The sequence below is a fragment of the Lingula anatina genome, chromosome 1, assembly GCF_051362555.1.
Source record: "Lingula anatina isolate TDL-2025a chromosome 1, LinAna3.0, whole genome shotgun sequence".
Taxonomy (NCBI): domain Eukaryota; kingdom Metazoa; phylum Brachiopoda; class Lingulata; order Lingulida; family Lingulidae; genus Lingula; species Lingula anatina.
Window position 1 is genome coordinate 61790192 of NC_141767.1, and position 25478 is coordinate 61815669.

The 25478-nt window shown below is 37.6% G+C and overlaps 2 protein-coding genes and 1 long non-coding RNA gene across 10 annotated transcripts; 1 reads left to right on the forward strand and 2 right to left on the reverse strand.

Moving 5' to 3' along the window:
- Nucleotides 1-247: 247 nt before the first annotated feature.
- Nucleotides 248-17056, forward strand: LOC106154198 (acetylcholinesterase). Of its 7 annotated transcripts, XM_013528486.3 has the most exons (12): nt 248-438; nt 716-805; nt 1601-1665; nt 1955-2192; nt 11338-11542; nt 12051-12152; nt 13998-14153; nt 14468-14637; nt 14881-15037; nt 15228-16051; nt 16290-16393; nt 16521-17056. In XM_013528486.3, exons 4-12 carry the CDS (start codon nt 2175-2177, stop codon nt 16672-16674), a joined length of 1890 nt encoding a protein of 629 aa, XP_013383940.3. In that variant the 5' UTR covers nt 248-438; nt 716-805; nt 1601-1665; nt 1955-2174; the 3' UTR covers nt 16675-17056. The 7 variants fall into 7 exon arrangements, with proteins under 7 accessions (XP_013383940.3, XP_086864143.1, XP_013383968.3 ...); XM_087008017.1 differs by lacking the exons at nt 248-438; nt 716-805; nt 1601-1665; nt 1955-2192 and adding an exon at nt 3700-4434; XM_013528514.3 differs by lacking the exons at nt 248-438; nt 716-805; nt 1601-1665; nt 1955-2192 and adding an exon at nt 8958-9075.
- Nucleotides 7089-8053, reverse strand: LOC147764857 (uncharacterized). The gene is made up of 2 exons (XR_015333388.1): nt 7935-8053; nt 7089-7574 (listed from the first exon to the last, which is right to left on the reverse strand). It is a non-coding gene; the product is annotated as an uncharacterized LOC147764857 (long non-coding RNA).
- A 2233-nt stretch (nt 17057-19289) lies between the features above and the next one.
- LOC106161574 (cytosolic beta-glucosidase) lies at nt 19290-24763 on the reverse strand. Of its 2 annotated transcripts, none has more exons than XM_087008038.1 (8): nt 24624-24763; nt 23471-23598; nt 22804-23061; nt 22261-22444; nt 21850-22092; nt 21380-21512; nt 20353-20537; nt 19290-20036 (listed from the first exon to the last, which is right to left on the reverse strand). In XM_087008038.1, the coding sequence occupies exons 1-8, from the start codon at nt 24667-24669 to the stop codon at nt 19756-19758; spliced, it is 1458 nt and encodes a 485-aa protein (XP_086864164.1). In that variant the 5' UTR covers nt 24670-24763; the 3' UTR covers nt 19290-19755. The 2 variants fall into 2 exon arrangements, with proteins under 2 accessions (XP_086864164.1, XP_086864157.1); XM_087008031.1 differs by having other exon boundaries at nt 24424-24706.
- Between the last annotated feature and the right edge of the window lie 715 nt (nt 24764-25478).

The window sequence follows — 25478 nt, forward strand, 5'->3', positions numbered from 1 at the left end:
ATTAAGTAACAAGGACGATGGCCATTGGACAATGGATAAAACAGCTTAGTTGGTAACACTAAGGTTGTATTCGCATCTTTATCATCATTTCTCCCCCTCCACCGAATATAGTTGTAGCTTAGGGAAAAGATGTTGTACAATTACTAATAAATTTTTGAACTATGTTCATGATTAGTTTATTTCAAGTTCGCAGGTCACGCCATTAGTATGAAGAAGATTCACTCCATAGCATTTAAGTTTACTACACTACGCAGTTTTGAATGGATGACGCTCGTAAATTTACAGATTGGCTGCATATCGCTAGAATAAAATACAGGTACTGTAAGTTTGGAAGAACAAGTCAATTTTCTTTTAACAGAAGGAAAATATGTAATTGGAATGAAAAGAACAGAGAGGCAACTGTTGCAATGGCCACAGCGAAATGACGTTGAAATAAAGGTGAGTACATCATCAACCACAAGCCATTTTTAAATTCTGTTATAGAGATACATTCATCACATGCTAGTAGGCCTACCGTGTATATCCATTATATGTTAGTACAGTGTACATGTACATGTGCACTACTTGTGTATGCTTTATTTGAATCATTTTGCTATAGATGGTATAGGTGCTTCTATAAAATGTTAGCATGTTAACCACCGTGCGACAATGATATTAGTAGCGTGTAAGTTAACTGTTATTTTTTATTATATTGAGTTTTCTCTCTTTCTGACAGCATATCCCTGTCACAGAGCAACCGACATTTGGACTCCAATATCCGCTTCCCTCATGCATTCCCTCTGTGCAAGGCTCCTCTAGCGCATCGGTAGGTTAGCATCGCCCCAACAGCCCTCGGAACATCTAACGCATTTTCATTTTCTATATAAAGAAAAGCATGATCAAGTTAAACTAAATTTTGGGTAACTGGTGTGGAATGTGATAAACTCCACCGACAACATTTCACCACAAACTGACAAACTTACATATGTGTCTGAGAAGGTCTGCGCTGCTTGTTAATGCGTTGAAAGGCGCGTATTCCCAGAGCAAAAATACCAATATTCCAATTAAATTAGGTCAATGTGTGAGTATGAGCAAGAAAAAGTATTACTGTTCAGAGAGAATTATTATTTCATATATAGATATGTATAAAGTGTATATGAGATACTGTGTTTCCTCCCCTGTGGACGTTGCTCATGCTAAAACACCTGTTGTTCGTCGTTATATGAACTACATGTACTTACAAATACATAAAAATATATTCACATGCTGTTTTATCATCAATGCTCTCATCAGATCTGGTTTTTCACTCTTTTCTATTAAGACATTGGTCATTTTTTATTTTTGTTTTGGTTGCCAGCCAAAGTACTAGCTTATGAATTTCATTATAAAAAAAATCAATGATCTTATAAATCATATACTGTATGTTTTATTTTTTTGTGTATTCTGTTATCAACTAAAAATCACTCCTCCCTATTATTGTGAATAAGTATACTTATCATATTTTATCGAATTAGAAGAATTTGGAATTTAGAGAACTCAGACTAATGGCCCTTGATTTTGATAAAATTTAAATAAATATATTTGATCAGATTGTGTACATGTATGGGTTGAATTTGAATAGGTCGCAATCCTACCTGAAGAAAATTTAGCTATGATAGTCGGATACCAGTTGACAGATGTTTGCAGGTAAATTTCTGTTATGCTTACTGATTTTCAGAGTCGGAATTGCATACGTTAGACTGATACAAAATGATGTAATTTAAGATGCCTTGATCTGATCCCTCGGCATTAGTACACTTAATTCATTATTTAATTTATAATGATAATAAATAACTGAACCATTTGCTCATTTCTATTTTTCCACATACGGTAACGAAAACGGGGTCACTCCTAACCAAAGCACGGAGCTATTTACCTTTCTTAAACTTACTCTTAATCTGTTTACTTATGATTTCTTTGGTTTTGCGTGTCTTAGTCGTTACCCCGAGAAGAACCTAGCACTGTTTAAGCAAGAGACTGTCCGGTACATTTATTGAAACAGCAGTCCGGTGTTTGCATTAAAGCAAACAATGTCAAGCAACAATGGATCACATTAGCTACATGTAACTGGACCTAAATAATATCTTTAGACGTTCAGAGGTGAGGTGTGGTTCTTCATATCACACAGTTATGCCGTGACCGACTCCCACACTCCGATGGCAGCCCTCGAACAGGTAAGTTGTTGCTTTTGATCGCCGCATAGACACCATTATAGCGGTTGTATAGTCTTTGCTGCAAAAGTGAATACGCATAAAATGGCATACGGAGGGTCACGCTAAATATGAGAGCCAGCTTATGTAGGTACATGTATAACTGATGGGACTGATAGGATGACGTGAATAAAAATTACCCTTCTGTTCTAGATCATGAACACCAGTGAGAAGAAAAGTTTTGGATGGTTTTGTCTCTGAGCAAGTATATCACTGTGCATACTAGTGGTTTTATATATACTCAGATATCTATCTAGGTTTCTGCAGCTAGAGCCGATAAGCTGGGCTGTATTATCTCGACTTGCTGAATCTGAACCACCAAACAAATGGTATATTCAGGACATCCACCTTGATTTGTATCAGTCGCAACAAGATGATAATTTTATGACAAGGTAATATTTGGGCAGTACGCGATTTTTATTACACGCCCGTACAAACTCTCAAAAGTCCAATTCGTCTGATTGAAATGTTTCCATAAGTTGAGGTGTGTCTATGTATTTGGCTCTTTTTTACTGGTAACAGAAAAGACAGTATTATGTCTCACAATGCTGTGTTCTTATAGCTTTAAAACCAAGTTCAAATTTATAAGGCGTCAATAGGCTTCACCAAGACGAACATGGGTATATACCGGTAGCAATACAATAAGAAATATATTGCAGTTGGTTATTTTTATGATAAAACTGTTTTATGTGCTGTTAAAAACAGGTGCATACAGGTATGTAGATACATATCTTTTCTGCAGCATTTATGATTTTCGTGCCTGGCATCTACTGCATAGTTTTAGTAACCGCTTAAGGGTAGCTGTAACTGTTTGCATACCAACGCGCATAATCGTGTCTACAACTAAAATTGCACCTGGGTGTGTTTTTATACGCAAAGAAGTCTTATATAGATTTAAAACTCATCAACCACTTAAGATAGATGCCATGTGCTTTTCGTCGTAGTAGTTTTCCACTGTACATGTGCTCTCCATACTTCAGTTCACATTGCGGTTGAACTGCCCGTTTAAGTCCGTTGACGTGGAACAGTAGTAGAATTTTGCCAAAGTAGTAAACGTCCTTCCACTATCATGAATACAGATCCACTGTACGTAAACGCTCCCTCCAAATCAAGTTATTCAAGTATTCATTCCAGGCCAGAGTGTTATTAATATGATAAAGTATAAAGTGGGGGCGTTATAGGGTCACGTCCTCGTCTTTGTCCTGTTTTATTACACCTGTTTTCGCGGGTGGTGGTTGTTAATGTCGAACTGCTTGTCTTTCAAAATTTAAAAATGAACTACGTAAATCGTCTTTTTTTGACACAATGGCTCTTGGTTACCATTCAACCTAGCTGACAGTTGGTCTAGCCTTATTTCCATGTGGTATTTTTGCTTTTTTGCTAACATTAAGAAGGGGGTGTGGCCAACATTTACTTGAATCTTGTAGTTTTTGTCGTCGTGTCTTCAGGCCTAACCAACTACCAGACTCGGCACCTACGGATCCAGAATAAACCGGTATATCAGACCACACTACCCGTTTTCAAGGTGTGTGTCAGATCGCATTACAGAGTATCAGCCACCACACCGATTTTGCCTGGTGCGCGATGTGATAGCGATGATCGTAGTAATAGATAGACCCCGAATCAGCGAGGGTTATGTGGCATACACGAGTGCGAAGCACGAGTGGATGTCACATAACCCTCGCTGACGAGGGATCTATCTTATTTAGACCACGGGTCCATTAGCGGGTTATAACGCATTCATGCGAGACGTGCGGTTATGCGAGTTACACCACGTCTGAATCTTTTGTTCTTCACTTCCAACGTGGTCTAAAGCGGGCTTGGAAAGTAGTGCATCTCATCTAGATTCATGCGCTGCTGCAATTTTCCCTGTTTATGCTAAAAATCTGACAATACCGCAATTTTTAACATAAAATTTAGGTTCGAACATAGCCAATGATGTTTTGTAAATAAGAACTTGCAAACTTATATATTCATTTAGAAAAGTAGACCTAATTTTGATAGCGGAAGCATATTCTGTCGGGGGTTAAATATTTTCTGGACGAGATTCAGTGAGTCGTCTGTCGCCATGTTGTCACTCGGAACTACTCCGATGTCTCCGCACTCGACAATAGTATGGAGATTGCGGAATGAGCCAAGGATTCCATGTTGTTGTATTCATACGACTCCAACTTGACGAAAACGAGGCGCGATACCCGGATGACAGGTAGGCTTACAAAATTTGTGATGGGGTATGATACTCTGTAATGCGATCTGACACACACCTTAAAAACGGGTGGTGTGGTCTGATATACCGGTTTATTCTGGATCCGTAGGTGCCGAGTCTGGTAGTTGGGTAGGCCTGGTCTTAGTGCGTAGCATTTGTCATATTTGAAAATACACACTTGACTAAGCATCCAGGCCAAGTAGACTGTCGTGCCAATGTCATTCTCTTCACTTCGAATTTGTGAAAACAACTGACCCGCTGGGAGATCACTGCGTGCAAGACCACTCACCGGGTGGGGTTTGTTTTTTTTTTTCAAATGTCTTGTCAAACCACATGAATTAGTTGATGAATGAGAGTAGCGCTTAATCGTTTGAGAAATGGCGCCAAGACGTGCTTTTGTGTTGTGGTTACTTTATTAAAATTCAACGTTCGTACATGTAAGGTTGGTTGACATTTAGTTTTTCCTTCTTGTTCCCTTTTAGTCATTTTGGGTGCAAGTTCCTTCAGTGTTGAGATATTTGTTTATTGCATATCTTTCATCAGTCTCCGCCGACACAAGCATATACAAGGACATATTAAAATATTTTAACGGACTTCTATACTGATGCAAAACCCAAACCGCGGTGTGCGGATACCTGGAAAAAATTGTTAGATCTGGAGAAATCTACAGGCCGACCCTGTCTTGCTAATGCTACGTGTTGAGTGACTGTGATTTTCTGAAAATTCCTGGAACAAATCTGGAGTTACAGGCCAAATAATTTTATCAAATACCCCGCCAGACAGGGACTGCTTGTGCTACACAGCAAATTAAAACGAAAGAATTCTCAGCTGACTCGCACACCGAGCCAAAAGACTACAGGACAGACACTCAATGCATTCAACAGCAACGACCATGCTGGCAGTATTTCACGCAGCAAAGTTGGCATTTTCTGCTCACATCGAGAATATTCGGATTGAAACCATTGTTTTTATTTCAAATTAGGTGCAAAAGATTTGTGCTTAAATTTGGAATATTTAAATGTTATAATGACTGAAAATTAAAATTTGTTTTGTATGACGACTACTTACCAAATGAGGATTCAATTTTAACAGACGTAAACAAAATCCCCTTTAAACGTGAACTTGTTTTTCATTTCATATTTACGCATTTATACATGTTTTTTTTTTTGCATCTTCAACGATGCAACTGTTTCAATTCGATGTGTTTCTAAACTTGTACAAAGTAGTCATTATCTATTCAATTTCTTAGAGCAAATATGTATTTTGGAGGTAATTAACTTGAAAAGAAAATTACATCTGTAGTGATATGCATATGTTATGAAAACCTTAAGACGAGTGCGATTTTGAACTGTTCTTGAGACGACTGAGAGGCCCTTGGCACTGTTGAGGTGTATGAAGCAACTTGAAGTCATGCACAAACGAATAGTAGCTACCGGTAACGTCGAAATGTTTGAAAACTCCACATAATTAGTCCTTGATTATAGCCCAAATAGTACTTCTCTGACTTCAGACATTATCTATCACAAGTTCTTTTAAGTCTCATGTTCATGATAAAGCATATTTTTCTAAGTATATTATCCAGAAGTTAATTATCCTATCCTCAAGCCACATGAGTATGTCCATTTTTTCTGCTAAGTGGTTATCTACTATTTGATTGATGCGCAATTTCTCTCCGTTTGCTATTTTTAAACCAGGCATATTCTGGTATTGATTTACATTCAACTTCACCATTGTCTTAAAAGACAATTTTAGGTACAAATCTTATTTTAAAACACTATTTAAAAAAAAACATAAAATCGTACACTAAAAGATAAACTTTTTCCAAAAATCGTCGCCCTTTAAAAACGATGACCTTACATGAATTTAAGTTAGAAAATCATCCGGGACATGATGATTTATTTTTTTAACAGAGTGTAAGCCTAACATCTCCCGACAACAGATACAATTGTCAAGAAAAACATTTTAAGGTCATACATGAGACTGTACTGTCAACAACGTACTAATAAAACCAGTGACAGTCGGAGAATGCCACTGTACGTGACTGCCTTAGAGCCGTGAGGAAAGCCTCAAATAACGCTATCTTATAGAGTGATGCCCATTAGATAATTACTGAGTATAGTTGATGTTCAGGTCCACAAGGGCGGTGAATAGGGCTGTTTTGTTAAATCATTGTGTCTTGCTTGTGCGAATCGTTGACCCGTAAATCGTCATTTTGCTTGTAGGGCCTTGTCCAAGAATCCATGACTTTTAGGTAAAACGTTATTCGATGACAATGACAGACATGGTCTCAATGACCTAGCCGTCTACTAGCTTCGAGCAGAAAGTGCAGTTGGACTGGCACCGACTCACATAACCGTCGTTAGCTGCGGGATTTATTCGCTAAATCTATCATTTCAAATACATATTTCCAAAGCGGGCCTAACCGATTAAGACGGTTATAAAGCAAAAATGATTTCCCTAATACTGCATCTATTTTATCCTGAACACCAAGACACCCCTTACACGAATCAGTTGGGAAAGTAAATATCTAATGATTTTTGAGATCAACTTTGTGAAAAAAGGCGCATCTTTTTTTTTATTATTCGTCTCGATTTTTCGCCGTTTTTGTGTAACAAAATACCACGGACTAGAATTGGCTAGAATCGTAGGAACAATTGCTTGCGAAGTCTTTTATTTCTAGTAGGGGAGGTTCGTAATGAGGACCCATCTTTGTAGTAGTTATCGTGTTTATATACCATTCTCTCCAAAGGTCAAATGTAAGGACTTGTGCTCTATACATAACAACACGTTTTCGATTGTTTTTAGTTTTGCACATTTTGATAAGACCCACTTTAGCTGTTGCATAGGTAGATAAGTGTAACTACAATCACAGGCTAAACAAGACTGTGACACCGATCTCTCTCGTAAGACCTAACGAAAAGAAACAAATACTATCCCAGTGACAACTCGTGCACAGATAGGCAATATAAACGTTGCCAACGCGGTCGTGAAAGGTGGGTCGTGTTCTTATTATGTACAATGCTGCTCGCTATTTGAAGATGTCATTGCTTATGAAGACCGCTGTGCAACTAAAATATCACAATGGCGGATGCTTCTCAACTGTCGCAATCTTCACATAATCCTCAATGGGGTTGGTACACCTGAAGAATTGGGTCGTTTTGTTAAATGGATTTGGAAGTGGCAGCAACCCTTTTCTTTTAAAGTCATATATGCGTAGTCAAGAATTTCTCTATCACAAGTCAATCAAGGGGAAACTAGAATGTTTTTTAAGAATTGTTCTTGCCGCGGTCTGACCCCAAATTACATTAGGAGTGGCTGCATTCAACGTTACCACCAATTACTATCACTATATAATACTATTCGAAAACCACCCCTGTTTTCGCCTGTCATTTTGTCGTGCAATGTGTAATCTCACTTAATGGGAAAAAGGCATGTAAACAGCTTGTAAGGCCTACAGTATCAAGTCCAATTAGACAAAAAAGATGAATTTATTTTCTTACCAGATAAACAAACGGTCCACACGTTATGCCCATCTGCTGGACATCCCATCTAGCTGGGATCAAATTATGTCTGGATCCAGCAATGGCTCTTGTCGGAGTCTCGACACCTGTTTCTTATCACCCGCCTGCACTTCTATTTGCACTGCTTGATTATGGAATGTTTTATTATGCTGGTAGTCAAATGTTGACAAAATTTTGAGGATGAGTGAGAGAATTTTTTTTTAAATCAGAAAATTTCTTCATTTTGTTAACATAACTTGCATTTGTAAATTTGTCACGAAAAGAGAAAGATAATAAAAAGGGAACAAGACTAAAAACAGTTTATGTTTCATAAAGTTTTTCCTCATTATTTTAGCAAATAAACAATTTTTCCATCTGCCCTTCCCGTTTGTCAGTTCCACACTGCCGGAAAACAAAGTAATAAAGCAGAAGGATGAAGGGAATTATACAACCCCTATATCATTTCACAGCAAATAAATTAACATAGCTAAAAAAGCCGTGACGCGGCCATTCATTTCAAGTAATTTCCTGTCAGTGTTAATATTACTTTTTATCCCTCAAGATTAAAGGGGTATTGTTCCTGTGGTTTTTAAGTGAGCTATTAATGCGCCATGTGCCTAAGATGTTAAGGGCATTGTGATTTCTTTCTTTTTATCAGCTCTGTTATCAATGATGTTTTAATTTCATTGTTTCAATAGTCTTTTACGGATATAAGTTCAGCGTGTTTCTGTGCTTTTTCTACAGTGAAACAACATATAAATCTCACTGTGGTAGCATTGAGTATCACTAGTTTGGGTCAAACACGCAGTGCAATAGAAATCCACAATGATTTACATTCCAAAGATTGTGTTTTCTACTTTCAGCTTTGCAAAATGTTACACGCTAAGGAAAATATTTTGACCGTGAGGAAATACCACAGTGACTTATACATTATATCGTGAAAATGGGAAAAAAAGGTGTGTAGCACTTCGGGTTAAGTGTTTTCTGTTTTGTTTGGATTTATGGCAATGACCAATAAACGCAAGCCTAAAATTTCAATTATACTCTGCAAATTATTGTTGCCGTTAACAGTGATTTGAGCATGCTTTATCAAGGTTGTTGTGGTAATGTCGGTGGATGAGAATCTACAAAGAATGATTTTGTAAGTAATACCCTGCTCTTTTTTCTGTTATTATAGCAATATACATGCAATGTAATGTGATAGTAATGAGACCACCATAGTCTTAGTGCAAAAACCAAAATGTTGTTAAGACTATTTCGTACATTAAGCTTAACCTGCTCCGTATAATAATGCCGAGAAATGAGTAACCCAGCTTTTAGGAAGTCAGCGCGCATAAGTGTTTTAAGCTGTTTTAGTGATACAGGTGTGCACGGACACAATAGGAAAATACATGTGCATGTTGCATTATATAATATGATAATTATAAGGTTCCAAATTACGCTTTACAAATATTTTGATGAATAGTCATTAATAATTTAGAAAATTATGCCATATCATAAATCTCGTAAACCAAGTCTAGAAAATGCTGCTTTCTTTTTCGCCTTCTGTTTTTGGTTAGTATATTGTTTTGAATGTCAGCCCCTAAACTATGTTTATTTATCAATTAGCCACTGAATCATGGTGTGAGCTGCTGGACCGTGTGCTTCTTGTCGTAAAAAATTACAATTTAAGTGGTAAAACACTTAACCTGGAAAACGCACCTTATTTATGGCGGCACAACTGTTTCGACCTCCATCTCTGCCACCCAACATTGCAGGCTTTTTTTATAGTGAAGGCCTAAAGTCTAAATACAATTCCTCTGTCGACGTTCTTTTACTAAATAATTAATCAGTTCCACGTATTAGCCGCCTGCAGGGATTCAATCCTACATCAAGTCGCTGCGTTATTGCACTGGATTTAGTCTTGCTATGTCAACCGCTAACGGTTCTAGCGATCGCTTGGTCAATGCGGAACTATGCATGGTAGGTTTAGTATGTCTTTTTAAATTTGATCACGTATAACTCAATGTTGTTAAAAGTAATAAGACATTTAACGCAAGCCTTTCTGAGTCGAGAACATAGAGAATTTCAATTCAATCACCGCACTCGCCTTTTATTTACATTAGGTGCATTCTTTTTGTGGGATTGACTAATGCTTTTTTTGCGTTACTGTTGTATAAAGATACGTCGAAGAGATCAGAGCATTGGTTTATCCTGACAGACATTTTGATTGAACTGAAATAGAAATATATCATCTAAAAACATCTCCAGCATATTGGGATGTCACAAGCTAACTTGTCAAGCTTTACTTATTACTAGGAGTTGTGATCCGAAACTTAAATATTTTATGTATTGAAAACAGAAGGGATTTTAACTGGGCGGTAGATGGAAGCATGTTACCAATACATGTAGTTTGAAACAAATCCTCGACCATTTACTAAAACAGTTATGAGTAAAATATTGAAATTATTGGTGAAATGCATTAAGTGTGATTAACTCTTCCTAAAATAGAAAAATTATACAATGGTCTGAAGAATAGAACGCAAGTAAAGTAATTACACAAATAAATAAACAAATAAATAAAGATGATAAACAAGATGACTTAACACTATGATACTCTATGCATTAGAAAAAGGATAATAGAGAAATAAGTGGAAAACGGACTACAAACAAAAATATTACGTGAAGTCACTTAAATTGTTTATGAATTATTAAATGTCTCCTCTCTTGCTGAAGCGAATAACGCTTCAAGTATAACGTCGTCATCAATTGTCCACTCATGCATAATTGTTGCCTCTATACTTGACGAATCACGCAATACCGATCTTCTATCACATAACTTAGCTGACAATCGATGGGCAAATGACACTTACGCATAATTCTCAACAAAGCAGTACAAACAGAACAAAATGAGCAAAGCAATATGTATGATGTCTTGCGTTTATTTCCTTTTTGCAACCAGAGAAAACACTACCAGAATGTTAATGGGAGACGCAAATAGTGAGGTACTTTACGGTACTTGAGGAAATGGCATACTTGCATTTGCAATCTATTGATTTATGTCAAAATCAGCGAGACATCATTGACACTGCGCATGCTTGAGTAAACAGATCGTGGCTGTCACGAACCAGGCAACTTACACACCGGAATATCAAAGGTCATATGATGGCGAAATGGTCTAATCCGCGTAACTGATTCATTTCTGTGACATCGTTTTATTATCGATATCATTTATTTTACTAGCTGTCTAAACTTCTTTGTTTTGATAAACCGAAACGGCACCTCAATTTTTCGATAAGAATGCCTACCTGTGGAATGTTACATACCGAAGCACAATGCTGTAGAAAAACTGTCACCAACATGTGAGTATATCAAAAGCAAGGTGGTTTTAATCATGCAAGCTCAAATTATTCCTATTTTGCAGAAATACGAGATGGAACCACAGGGGCTGTCCAATCCAGCGTTCTCGGATGAAAAAGATTCCCAGATAAATTCTCGCTATAGAGAGATGTCTTCCACAAAGGATGACAAGGCTAGCCGAAAGAGGAGTACTTGGTGTTGGTGCCTTGTTTTTCTGTTGCTATTCTTTATACTTGGCGCACTGGTGGCCCTCTTAGCTGTCTTCACGGGTACGTGTGTGGATACTCTTTTAACAATTAGATTAACTCAAAGAGATACATAGCTATTTTTGACCGAATTCGACCAGAGAGGCCCCTTTGCTCCTTTAACAGTGTGACGCCATTAAGGCCGATTGTCAGTCCAGGTTGGACTTGGTCTGGTCTAAACGCGCTCGGATTAAATCTAATTTTATAAGTAATATTATTCGAGTAGTATATTGTGCCAGATTACAAGAATGGAGTATCACATATTCTTTTATCAGTATATCCAGAGGTTAAAAAAAAAGCTCGAGGCGCTTACAACTGGTACGGTAAAAATTTTAGCGTTAATGGAAAACTTTACAACCTCTTTTTTATTTTATTGGTGGCGACACATGAATCAGACTTTCTGACAAATCAAAAGTATCAGTTGCTCTTTCCCACTAATTTGTCTAGCATATGTATTTCTTTACAAAACAAATGCACCAATCATGACAACGTTGGTAGTATGTTTTGTAAATGTTTTTTTTTCTAATTGTAGTTGCTAATGGGAAGTCTTTGGGTTTTGAACAGCCGCCATCTGCAATACCTGAATCTACAACAGTGCCCGGTCTACCGACTACGGGTCCTGAACTAGCTGCTGGTGCGTACACTTGAAAGTATACTTAAAACAACATGTTGTTACGAGTAAAACGTAAAAGAGTTTAAATCAAATTCGATCTGTCTAAAAGGAACGTGAGCAGAAAGTTGCTACATGTGTTAAGTTGTTTTTCATTGGTGATAGTATGAGGATTAATTTGTGGGAAACTGAACTAGCATTCCAACCTACTGAGCCACATCTCACTTTAGATTTAAGGGGTCTGTGAATCTGCAAATAGCTCTTAAATGCCAATTTAAGAATCACAAAATTAATATACGAAGTGTCATTCTGATTCAAAGCACAAGCGTGTCCCCTTAATGGTTAAGTTTATCACACATAATGTGCAAACAGGTCCGACCGCCTGTGTCACAAGTGCGGTCACATCATTTTTTCTCCGAAGGTGCAAAGAGAAATGACGAAAATGTTACACTCTGCAAAGATAACCTTATTTGTAACGGTGTTGATATTGGCGGAGATTAGTAGAACTGAGTGTAAGAACCAATGGGACATATGTGGAAAATTGAAATCGTGGGGACTTGACAAGGCATTGGACATCAAAACATCGCCTACCCCTCCAACGACAGAATCCGACCCGTCTGATGGTGCGTACCCCTATGTCTAAATTCCATAAAAATGTTGTGACGTAAAAACTAGTAAGGTGCGCTTTATATAAATTTAATTCAATTTAATTTAATTGAAGAGGTGATGAAATTGAAGGCGAATTGGTGTACAGACGGTAACTGGATAACTGCTTTTTCCGAGGTGAAAATATCAGGATATACCTGAGGCCATCCAAACTAACATGCCAACTCTATAATATCTACACCAAGGACTTTTTATTAATTATATTTAATAGCAATATCATAAAATATCAAATACCCTTTAACTATCTCCTTAAAATCCAAACCACAGCGTTGACGCATTAGTAATAGGGTTTTTATTCAAAACACAAACTTGTCCTTTTTTTGGGCTACGCCTAACACCTTGTATACATGTAGATGGAGAAATAAGCGGCGTTGACTTAGATTGGCCACACCATAAGTGCCGTCATTTCAACACATCTACCTCCTGAAGTGGCACGGGGAAAGTGAACGAGAATGCTGCAGTCTGTAAAGAAAGGAGTGGCTGTCACGGTGTTGATATTGGCCGAGATTACTAGTACGGGGTGTATGTACCGGTGGAGCTGGGGAATGAAGACATACTTCCTACCGTATTATCACGTAACATTTTCGCATAAAGGAACTTGGGTTGTGCATCAGCCGTGGTGGTGTTACACAAACATCTACAGAGCGACAGGTGATATGGTGCTACGGTTGCTGTATTTGATATGCTTCATCAAATATAATGTGACATGCGTTTTTTTAGGTTTATGTTGTTGAGAAAGTGGGTCGAAATCTGACTTGTCGGAATAATGAGTTTTTTAACGTAATCTATTAACTCAGTCTACAAAGTTTTGAGAACATGTGAGTGATACATATGTAGACAATTTGCTTTGCTGAAGTGCTTTGTGGAAAAAAGGGGAAAAAATCAAGACACTTTTAATAAGGTTAATGTTCCGTTGCTGCACGACACAACAGTGATGCCTTCCTTTCGAAATAGAAAACAACAAATCGATATTTCGCACGACTTGAGAATAATCCACAGGAAAATCCAATATTCTCCGTCAGAGTGAATCATTTTCTATGTTAACGCATTTATAGGTGTAAAATGCTCGGTAGTCACGCAAATGACTTCCGGTAATTAGGTAATACAAGTCAAAGAGTGTTAATGACTTAACAAATCTTCTTCACTGAACCGCATAAGGTGTGCACAGACATTTTTTCACGTTTCTGTTAATTTCTGTTCAAGTTCCACTAGTGCAGACGAATAATGGGGCCGTGCGGGGAAAAGTAATACAGACTCCAGAGGGCCGATATGTTCAACGGTACCTTGGGATACCCTTTGCCAAGCCCCCAGTTGGTCAGCTGAGATTTGCTGATCCCATGCCTGCCGATGCTTGGCAAAGTAGGTATAAATTGCACTCAGCTTTCCGAACAATTTGGGTCTAATTGTGAATTGTCTACGTCCAAGAATCTACGTCATGAGCAATCAATGCGTATATTACCTTATCTCCATTAATTCCTGGTGATAGTTTAATTGTTACATTGCATTTCTATGCTCTGTCTGTATTGCCTATACACACAGACTGTCTGTCACTTTGGTCCTTGTTTCGTCTTTTCTTTTGTGATTTTAGAAATGAATGGATGAATGAATGAATGAATGAATGAATGAATGAATAAAGAACCGAAGATAATAGATTTGGTGTAATTCACTTTCAGCCGAGTATGAAGCATTTGAGTATGGAAATTCTTGTATCCAGTTTCTAGACGAAACATACGGTGATTTCAAAGGCTCCAACATGTGGAATGCACAAAATACTTTGAGTGAGGACTGTCTATACATGAACATTTGGGTACCCCACCCCAGACCCAAAGATGCGACAGTGATGGTAACGCACTTTAATGTAGCAATAGAGAAATGCCGCGACAGTTTATCACACTCAAAGTAGACTCAAATATTAATTTCAATACCTTTTCGAAGGAAATTGAATTTTAACTTATTTATGTGGCCTGAATTTCTGCAGCATAAATTTATTTATTAACATAAACTACCTACTTTTTTCATATATCTTAAGCTCATATTAGTTCATTATCTCCCATTTTTTCATGATTGTGCTGCTCGCTGCCTTCAGGTCTGGATATACGGCGGTGGGTTTTATGGCGGCAGCAGTGCCCTATCGGTGTATGACGGACAGGTGTTAGCGGGTCACACCAATGTAATTGTGGTCTCCTTCAACTACAGAACCGGGTCTTTGGGGTTCCTTAGCACCGGGGATGGTAGGATCAAAGGTGTGTCTGTCGAGTAGTTGATAAATGTATCGATGAAATGATAATCTTAAGTACTGTCAGAATCATTATCGAACAGTAAACTATAAAGCAAGTCCAATGTTAAAAATACTAGCAACTTATACATGATTAAGCATAAATAATGATCAAAATGATATTGCTTATTAATTCGTCTGTGTTATGTATTTTCTAGGAAACTTCGGGCTCAAAGATCAGGTGCTCGCTTTAGAATGGATCAACCAAAATATCAAAGCTTTCGGTGGTAACCCAGAAGACGTTACATTATTTGGCGAAAGTGCTGGTGCCGCCAGCATAGGCTTTCATTTACTTTACCCAAAGAGCAGCAATTATTTCAAACGCGGTATACTCCAAAGCGGCTCTCCTACCGCATTCTGGGCTCTCATGAGTGCCGAACAAGCCAAGACAAGATCACAGGATTTTTTCAATTCCCTAAAATGCCCAAATGACGCTAAAATTTTGGACTGTCTACGCGCTAAACCCACCAACGACATTCTTAATAACGAATGGGTTGACGCGAGGTTTTTGGTTTTTCCATGGGCACCTGTCGTAGACGGCGAGGTCGTCCCGTTGCACCCTGATCGGATGCTTGAGTTAGGATTGTTTCAAAGAAAAGACATTTTAGCTGGAGTGAACAAGGACGAAGGAACATTTTGGATTTTATACGGTGTTGACACATACACAAGACAGGATCCAAGCGCTCAAACAGCAGAACAATTAAAGGCAGCTATTAATGTTACTCAATGGAATCTACCTGCTGATAATAAAACATCTCTTTTTTCTTATTATACCGCCGATAACCCCAAGAACAGCACAATTAAATATAGGGATGCTTTAGACGACATAGTTGGTGACAGAAGTTTTATTTGTCCGACTAAAACATTCTCAGGGACTTACACCTCTATCGGTCTGAAAACGTACTTCTATCAACTGACTCACAGGGCTTCTAATGAGGTGTGGCCTGATTGGATGGGTGTTATCCATGGGGCAGATTGTCAGGTAAGAAAACATATTAAGTAGTGCATACATATATACAATGTAAAGCATTTTTCGACTGCTTTTGACCGTCAAACACATTGAAGACAATTAAATACACTGTAATTTCATTTTGGTTACATTAACATGGTATAGCACTTTTGAATAAAAAGAATTGAAATAGGGGATTCATTATAGCCACAGTGAACATTAACCTTGTATCGCAACATTTTCCTTAGCCACCATTATCATATCATTTCAGTGGGTTTTTGGAATGCCTTATTTTCCAAGTGAGAATTTTACAGCATCGGAACAGAATTTTTCAGACAAAATCATGAGATACTGGACAAATTTTGCAAAGACTGGGTAAGACAAGCAGTTTTTATTTCATATCCTTCATTTCTCTTTTCAAATATACTGTTTTGATTATGAATGCAGCTGAAATCAACATACGGTGGTGCTGGCGATGATTATTTTTGTTTTTCGTCCATAGGAATCCAAATGCAGCTGGGTTGCCAAGATGGCCGCTCGAAGATTCATTGACGCGCCAGTATCTAGAGCTCCGGTCACCAGATAATTTTGTCATCGGGTCTTCGCTCCGACAAGCAGAATGTGCTTACTGGAGAGATGACATAAAAGATTACTAGACAAGAAAACACGGGATTATTTAACCCATTACTATAAATACCTCACTTAAATGAGACATGATGTAAATGCAGAATCCACTTCGAACTGTAAATATTAGAATGTAGAAGAGTGTGTTTATAACCTCTTTGGTATGTTATACTGCGGAGTTATTAGTGTAAATTTTCAATTTATTACTTAGGTTAAAAATGCAACCGAAGATATTCCCATGGGCTTCTAAAGAAAATTCTGAGAAGACCCCTCATTAAGACCCCATGATGGCACACAATAGAGAACCTTTACATTGTGTTTTGTTTCTTCGCGTTCATGTGAATAACCCCTGCGAAGTAAGCCTGAAAAAATGTACCAATATTTGGAATAATATTACTGTTGGCATTTATATTATGAACTGTGTTTTTGATATAGATAACAGGAGCGGATCCAGGATTATTTGTGTGTGTGTGTGTGTGTGAGGGGGGGGGGGTCCGCGGACCCTACCCTTCCCCCCTCCTGGCATGGGGTTAAAGGCCCGCTAAAATTTGGTATTTTAGAGGGCGAAAAGTGCCATTTGGTACAGTTTAAAACAATAATTCAGGTACTAGGTAGTCAAAATTCTAATTTCAACAGGAGACCATGGGTGTGATTTTTTTCAGAATTCGAAGGGGGGATCAGGACCCCCTGAATCCACCACTGGACAAATATTTATGTTTATGTCAAGTTTGAAGAACAAGTTAGTTATCTTTGATTACGTGATTTTTAAATTTGAAACAATCCTGTCGATTGCGATTTACGATTTTCGATTTAAGTACGGGATATATAGTATCTCCATGATGACAAAAATATGATATTAATTATATTTTTAATGAGAATTTATAATTTGCCCACGATGATCCATAGACTTAACAGCTGGGGATCAAATAAATAAATATATAGACGTTACTTCGAACGAAAAATAGCAAAACAGAAAAATATTCAATTTCATATTTTTTTAAAATAAGAGTTATGGATCTGTTGCAAGGGGGGGTCTTTACATATGTGCAGTTGTATTTTCATCCCTTACTTGTGAATGGCACGAAAGACGAAACAGTTGATGTCCCTTTGACATGTGCTGGAGTTCCTTCAAAGTACGCCTGCTGAACGTTTGGTCAATTTCATTTGTAAAGAAGAATTAGGGTAACTTACTACAAACGGAAAGGAATCGACTTTTTGTCGAGCATTGTAACTGGTCAACGATGCACGGGGAGCTGTTAGTATAGTATGCACGTGCACGTGCTATAAAGATTCCAGACTCTCTGCCTTGATCATTTACAGTGTGTGATACCTTTAAACACAAACCACTGTGATAAGCTATGTGAAATCAATACAGTGGAAAAAAAGAAAAGTGAATATATGTGCTGTGTGTGTGTGTGTGTGTGTGTGTGTGTGTGTGTGTGGTATTGCGATTGTTATCCAAGCTCCTACCTACATGTACATATATATGTACAGAACATCTAACACATTCGGTCTACCACGCTGCAGTACGTGACAAATAAAACAGTACCCGTACATGCCTAGGAATTCACCAAGGCCGAGGCAGGGTGAATGTAGGGTTCTCAGGGATAAATAGGGATAAATAACTGTCCAACTTCGCCTTGAAAAATAACGGAAGCTAAATAGTGTTTGTGGAGAATGAAGAGCGTTTGTGGTTATAAGCAATGATTGCTTTATTTACTAATATATACTGTATAGTCTGAAAAACCAGGCAGGGTCAATTGTAGGGTTACAGGTGATATATTAGTTGCTATCCCGGTTGCAATCTTAGCATGATTTTTAAACAGTTAATCGTGTAATGGTGAAAGTGCATGAGATTATTACAAATGTACAACAAGGGCGGGATTGTCCAAATTAACCACCTGCTGTATCCCCTACTGTAAGGGGTTTATTTACACCCGTATCAAAGCGATAACACACAACAATAGAAGTACCTGGTGTACATGTCGATAATATTTCATAAGAAGACGTATGTTGGTCTAAACGGATCATTAACGGATCATAATAGCAGGGACGGTCGATCAATGATTTGTAAATATACCTAATAAAATACATGCAACTCGATTAATATGCAGATAATTTTTTGCAAAACCAGCACAAAAAGACAGCCCGGTTTAAATACAAGTAAGTATTTGTGTAATAAATGGTTTAACCCCTGTATGTTCTGCGCACTACTTAAGGCCGCCAGTTAAAAACATGTCACAAGCACTTATCACAACGTAAAATAACCACACAAGCGGAGCCAAAGTTTTATTGATGACCTTGCAACTGAATGCTGATCAAATATTCTTGTCGTATGCATGTCTCATAAATCCTCTCAGATCCACCCTAGGTAAACATTAATGTTGTCTCTAAACATGTCATTTACTGGTTAATTTTTGGGTTGGTGGGCTATGCTGTACGCGTGCACCCTGCATGAAGACCTTAGGACTGTGACCGCATTAGGGATATCTTACCCTCTGGTACTTAGCCACCCAATTCAGTCAAAGATTTACATGGACGGATTAAATCTGAATTTAAAATCTCATTTTAAGAGTTTTAGTATGTCGTATTCTGATATGAAAGTGTTTTATCATCATTGTTTCTCATAATATCACAGACACATTGGTTACCGATCAATTGATAAAAATATATTTTATTTAAACCACATGATAAAATAAAGCTTTTTTCCTCTTTGCCGAAGCCTAATTTACAGTTACGTACATTTGAAACATGTTCAATTTCTAAAGTAGTATGCAATACCATAACCTAGAATAATCCAGCAAATTTTAAAGAAATAGTCCAATCTTTTTTTAAGAAAGAAAGAAATAAGATATGAATATTTCTGAACAATTCTTTTGAACTATTATCTCCCAACATAAGAAATTGCTGATTTGCAAAACATATCACGGAAATAGTGAAGAAAATATCAACCTTCTACTTTACTTTCAAACACACACACCAAAAACGGATTGGTACTTCATGAAAAATATTAAATTCTCCTTCAAAATCACAGCCAATAGTTTCAGTGATTGTATTATTCGATTTGACTTTACAGGTCAGACCTCAGAGGCAAAACAATTATATATTCAAAACTACAGATACGCGACTAATGCGGCAAATAGCAACGTCGCAGCTTGGAAAAGCCCCATTCTCATGGATGACTTGACGCCGCTGACAGTACGGACAAATTCTGGGTTTGACACGAAATTCGCATACCATTTCGCTGACTCTTTTTGGACTCTTGGTCGATCAGGCTTCGTAAAGTCGACGTAATGGAGACCAAAACGCTCGGTGTAGCCACTTGCCCATTCAAAGTTGTCCATCAATGACCAAGCGGTGTAGCCTTTAACATTGCAGCCGTCCAGTTTCATTGCTGCAGAACGTGAAATAAAACATTTAGTTACGGTACCATAAAATTGTAACCACACACTGAATTAATTAATGAACAAAGTAACTTGGGGTTAATTGATGCTACAATCTTTAAAATATAAATGTACATAAGGATTTTTAACGCGCTCCACCGGCTTCAGTAGCAATCGCATGAGCAATGCATACAGCCTTGGATCGTACCTTTGGATATACTGTACTGGTAATGGCAAGTGAATGCATCCTATTATACACAAAGACAGAAAGAGACAAAGAGAAAGAAAAACAAAAGAAAAAGAAAAAATGGCAAGCACAATTGATACCTTTTAGCATTTGGTTTATGTAATTTTTGTAGTAGTCAATTCTGTCTACGTCATTCAAGACGCCTGTTCGGTCTGAGACTCCATTCTCCGTAACGTAAGTGACGGGAGTGTTGTATGTGTCTTTGATCCATTTCAAAACCTTGCGCATGCCAAACGGAGTCACTTTTAACCAACCAGAACCGGATCTATATATGAAGGTATTTGAAAGTATAAGTTTGACGAATGAGAAGAAAGAATGTGCTCCTAATTTATTATCAGGTATCAGTTCAATACACGCAGAAGTAATGCATCTAACGAAATATGATTGACTCGAGGAGTTATCTTTTAATTTCTTACTGGTATATACCAAGGCCTACCCAACTAACAGACTCTGCACATAAGGATCCTGAATTAACCAGTATATCGGACCACACTACACGTTTTCAAGGTGTGTTTCAGATCGCATTTCGGAGTATCATACCCCAGAACAAATTTTGTGGGACGACCGCGGGCTCATCCACGCTCGACTGTCACCTTGATTGGATAGTAAACGATTGTCGTAAAATCGCTATATGATTTTAAAACCGGGTGCATAAATTTGAAAACCAACTAGAACAACCTTAGACTGTACTCTTACTTTAATATAGAGTACTATATTTTATTGTCTCTATGGGGGTATATTTGGACTATACGACATTCGGTTTGAATGCTTTAACCACTTTTGATAGGGCTTTTTTGCATTGTATTAGATTAATGTGGCAGTCTACGGTTGTTCTAGGCGGTTTTCAAATTTATGCACCCGGTTTTACGACAATCGTTTTCTATCCAATCAAGGTGACAGCCGAGCGTGTGCTCATCCTGTCGGTGTTCTGACTGATACTCCGAAATGCGATCTGACACACACCTTGAAAACGGGTAGTGTGGTCCGATATACCGGTTAATTCAGGATCCTTATGTGCCGAGTCTGGTAGTTGGGTAGGCCTGATACCATGGCATTTTCGAACAGATTTCTACTCAAAATAAAAGGCTTATGTTTAATTATATATACTCTTTCCAGGTAGGGTCTGCTTCTCCGGCAACGCCCTTATCTACGTCATAACTCTGCACCGACCGATTCACATTCTTGTTGTCGGTTACCAGACTAGAGGTGTAGAAATTGAGGCCAAAAAAGTCCGATGTACCTAAACATAGAAGCATATTAAACCATTAACGAAAGAATAAAAGCAACGACTGTAATTGTATCAAACAAAACAAGAACACGTAGGTCCCTTCACAAACATGACATATAGACAATAGTTTCATATGGCATTAAAAGTAAAAAAATGTTCTAATTTGTTTATTTTAATCTGTAAATTTGCTGCCAACGCGCAGTCATACACGTGGTGTACATCGTAGGAAGGACAGTGATATTAAAATAATACTGTTCATACAAAATTAGATTGGTTGAAATCAAGCATTAGTCAGAATTGATCACAATTCTGTTCCAGTCCAGTAGAATATAAATCAATTGCAGCTTACCTTTGTTATATTGTTTTTCAGCATCAGTGAACGCTGGTAATCTCGACTTAGGCAGGTTTTGTGTCTCACTGTTATTTCCGATGCGCCATTTCATCACATCAGGATAGTCGCCGTTAACGAAAATGGCGTTAGCAAACCAGCCGAGCTGAAACTGCATATCCCTTTGGGAGGCCTCTTGGTCACTGAGGCTGCTCGGGTCTTTTGGCTCAGACCACCCGGCGTTCAGTGTAATCCCGATTGTGCCTAAACATGACACAATAAGATTTATATTTATATTATATATGTAATATTACATAAATAAATAAATTAATTAATAACCGGATAAAAAGTCAAATGAATGCTTTTTTGTTCAACAAAATTTTTATTCAATTATTTTATCTAAATACCCCAAGGCTATGTTAAAATACTTGCCGTTTTGCGATGCTCTAAAATTGTCATCATATTCATGGTATGCCTTGGCGTGCGCTTTGATAAGGTTGTGAGCGCTAATATAGGCCAAATCCCCTGGTCCATTCTTTCTCGGGGCGAACGCTGCAACACCATAGCCAAGCCAGGCGACTATCCATGGCTCGTTAAACGTTATCCAGAACTTTACCTTTCATAAAGTTGTAAACAATATTTGCATTTCAGCCAGCAATAAAGGTAATTGTAAACATGAAGGTTGCTTTGCAGGTGAGAAAAACTGTAATTTGAAGACTATATACAGTATTCACTTTGTCATGCCAATTGTTAATAAACCATAACATTATTAGTAAACATTAAATCATCTAAAAACACATGAGAAGTGGAACTAAAAGCCATAAAGTATTATGATCCATTCTTCCAACAAGGATTTTACAACAAGTGCTTCTTGACTGGGAATTTACAACTGATAACGCGCGTTGTTATAGAGATAAAGCCAGTGACCTTACAGTTATATGTGAGCGTGCTTTGATATCTGACAATTCAACTCACCCTATCACCAAATCTTTCAAAGCACAACCTAGAATAGTTCCTAAAATGCTCATTGGTAGTTTCATTTAACCACCCTCCTTGGTCCTCTAGGTCCTGCGGAAGGTCCCAGTGGTACAGGGTGACCATGGGTTGTATGTTATTAGCGATGAGTGAGTTAATCAAATTGTTGTAATAATTGATCCCAGCTTCGTTAATATTATCAATGGCACCATTTGGGAGAACTCGAGGCCAGGAGATTGAGAACCGATAGTGAGTGACCTGAAATACAAATCTAGAGTTTTATGTAATGAATATGTTTATATTTTTTATTCTAAAAAATTGTTAGAGACGGAGGCGACAGTGATTTATGCCTGACTATTCTTTTTGGGGTACATGTTGAAAAAATTGCTTATTTTTAATCTCCAGTCTGCTGGTATCTACTTCTTGTCCCTTTTAAAGTAGAATAGGCGATCTTTGTGAACTATTTGGTTTATTTTTAATCAGCAAGACAGACACTAATATTTGTGCCGATAGCAAAAGAAAACCTTCGAAGAAATTCTCAAGTTTTTCAGATTTGTGTTTATGGGTTTGAATGGCAAAATCTTAAGACTTGGAACTATAAGTTGCGATCATTTAATAAATTAAATCAACTATCTGCCCTGTAAGGTCAACAGTTTCATGTACGTACATGTAAATCCTTTAGCAATTTGACATCTTCTTCATACTTATGATAGCTATCACATGCCACGTCACCGGTGTCATTGTTGGCTGCCTTTCCTGCGTGGGTGAAAGTGTCCCATATGCTTAGCCCTTTGCCTGCATTGAAACATGTCAGAGTTGCTGATTAGCCAAATTTGAATACGTAATAGACTTAAAGTCAAACACTTGAACAGATATTCAGTTAATATCAAGTTTAAATAATGCCTGGATCTGTGTAAGTGTGGTGCAGTGGCGTGCATGTACATTGTACACGTAACTCATGTTTACAAAGCTACTCATACAATGGGTTGTCCATAATTCGATGAAGATTGAATTGCTTTTGAACGACTTACTTAAAAAAATAAAATTAACTTTTTATCAAGTTAACGCGTATTATTATCCTTGGCACATATCAAATTTCCTTTGTTGTATCCTTTTTAAACGCCGTCCTGATTTTAACTTTGGTGAATGACAGTTAAATGCCAAATGGCATATGCAGATTTTACAAAAGTATTGAAAAGCGAATTTTGATACTGATACTGTTTTTGATACTGATAGCATTTGAAGGATGTGCAGTTCTCTGGTTTTACATAGATATTCTGAAATAACCGAAAACGAAATAAATGCATTTCACTTTGATCGGATTTAAAACCGGAAATTTACTGCACATAATCGAAAAAAGTCAGATTCTGACAAATGCGTGGATACCATTCTGTAAATATTTTAACCGCTTCAGAGCTTTGCTGCAAAGCGTCTTGCGACAAACTTGGACACTCATTTTTCAATGCGCCAATTTAGGTCGCTCTTACAGAACCTCAAACGGAGTTTCCACTTCAGGCAGTGATGGATTTTAAGATGATGGTAACTGTCAAACTGTAGACATAGTGTGGATTACTTTTTTGGCAGAGAAAAAATGAAATAATTTGGAATATCATAACCCACCATCAGCGTCCCATCCGCCTTCTATTTGGTAAGCTGACGTTGCGCTGCTCCACACAAAATCTTCAGGAAATTTGCCGTAATATAAGTCATTATCATACCTTCCTGCTGATTCGCCTTGAGACGCCAACGTGAAAAACAATGCGATGTGTAAAATATACTTCATGCTGATATATAAATATATTCTTATATTTTTACTTCACCTATATTTCTTGATGAACTGGTACTGGTATCCCAAGGAAATGGCATCCACACTCATTATATCCCTGATATTGCACTGAACTCGTTCATACCGTATATCGGTTAATATAGGCCCCCTGGTTATTTTCTTTGACGTTGGAAAGATCAATCAAAACTGCAATGTAATGAAGTTTTTGATAAATCATTATTTTGGTAGAGGCAGACATTCTATAATTGACTTGACAACTAATATATATTTTCATCATTATAAGTGGAATTTTAACACCTTCTAGAGAAAAATTTCGAGTGAACAAGTAATTGCATGAATCAAATCGAACACCGGATGTGAAATGAACTTTAATGTTTTTGGTAAAAGAATGAATGTCATCTTATATTGTTATTAGCATTCCGTTTTTATTTTTCATTTTTATTTAGGATTCAGTTTTAAATAACCGTGCGATTAATAGCCTCCCGGGATTCTTTCCCCTTGACGCTCTTTGTCGCGCTGGCGGTCGTTGCAGCATATATTTCAAAACAAATTGACTGCAAATTAGGGACGATTTTGCACCTTCCATTTCCGTGACACGTTTTCATATCATGTACCTATTATTTCTACAAGTATTCTCTGCCCTAAATGCGTAAAGAAGAAATGTTATCTTACCATGTTGTTGGAAAAACTGCTTTTCTTCTCCGAGTCCATGTCTTTACTCCCGTTCACCTCCAGCTAAAAATGACCACTCAGCTTCGCGTCTTACACCACTTGACGTCACATAACATCACACTTCTGGCACAATTTTGGTCTCATCCGGTACCATTTATTGATTCATTTAAATCCTCAAACATACATGCTTGTACATGTACATCTTGGGGATACATTT

What these genes read in the sequence shown, in the direction of transcription:
- LOC106161574 (XM_087008031.1), bottom strand. Translation starts at nt 24,586, where the DNA reads ATGAAGTATATTTTACACATCGCATTGTTTTTCACGTTGGCGTCTCAA. An exon ending in AATTGCTAAAGGATTTACAT is followed by an intron (nt 23,062 to 23,470) that starts GTACGTACATGA and finishes TTTGTATTTCAG; the next exon opens with GTCACTCACTATCGGTTCTC. An exon ending in GCAGACCCTACCTGGAAAGA is followed by an intron (nt 20,538 to 21,379) that starts GTATATATAATT and finishes CTTCATATATAG; the next exon opens with ATCCGGTTCTGGTTGGTTAA.
- LOC106154198 (XM_013528473.3), top strand. Translation starts at nt 9,843, where the DNA reads ATGTCAACCGCTAACGGTTCTAGCGATCGCTTGGTCAATGCGGAACTA. An exon ending in GCCTGCCGATGCTTGGCAAA is followed by an intron (nt 14,154 to 14,467) that starts GTAGGTATAAAT and finishes ATTCACTTTCAG; the next exon opens with CCGAGTATGAAGCATTTGAG. An exon ending in TCCATGGGGCAGATTGTCAG is followed by an intron (nt 16,052 to 16,289) that starts GTAAGAAAACAT and finishes ATATCATTTCAG; the next exon opens with TGGGTTTTTGGAATGCCTTA.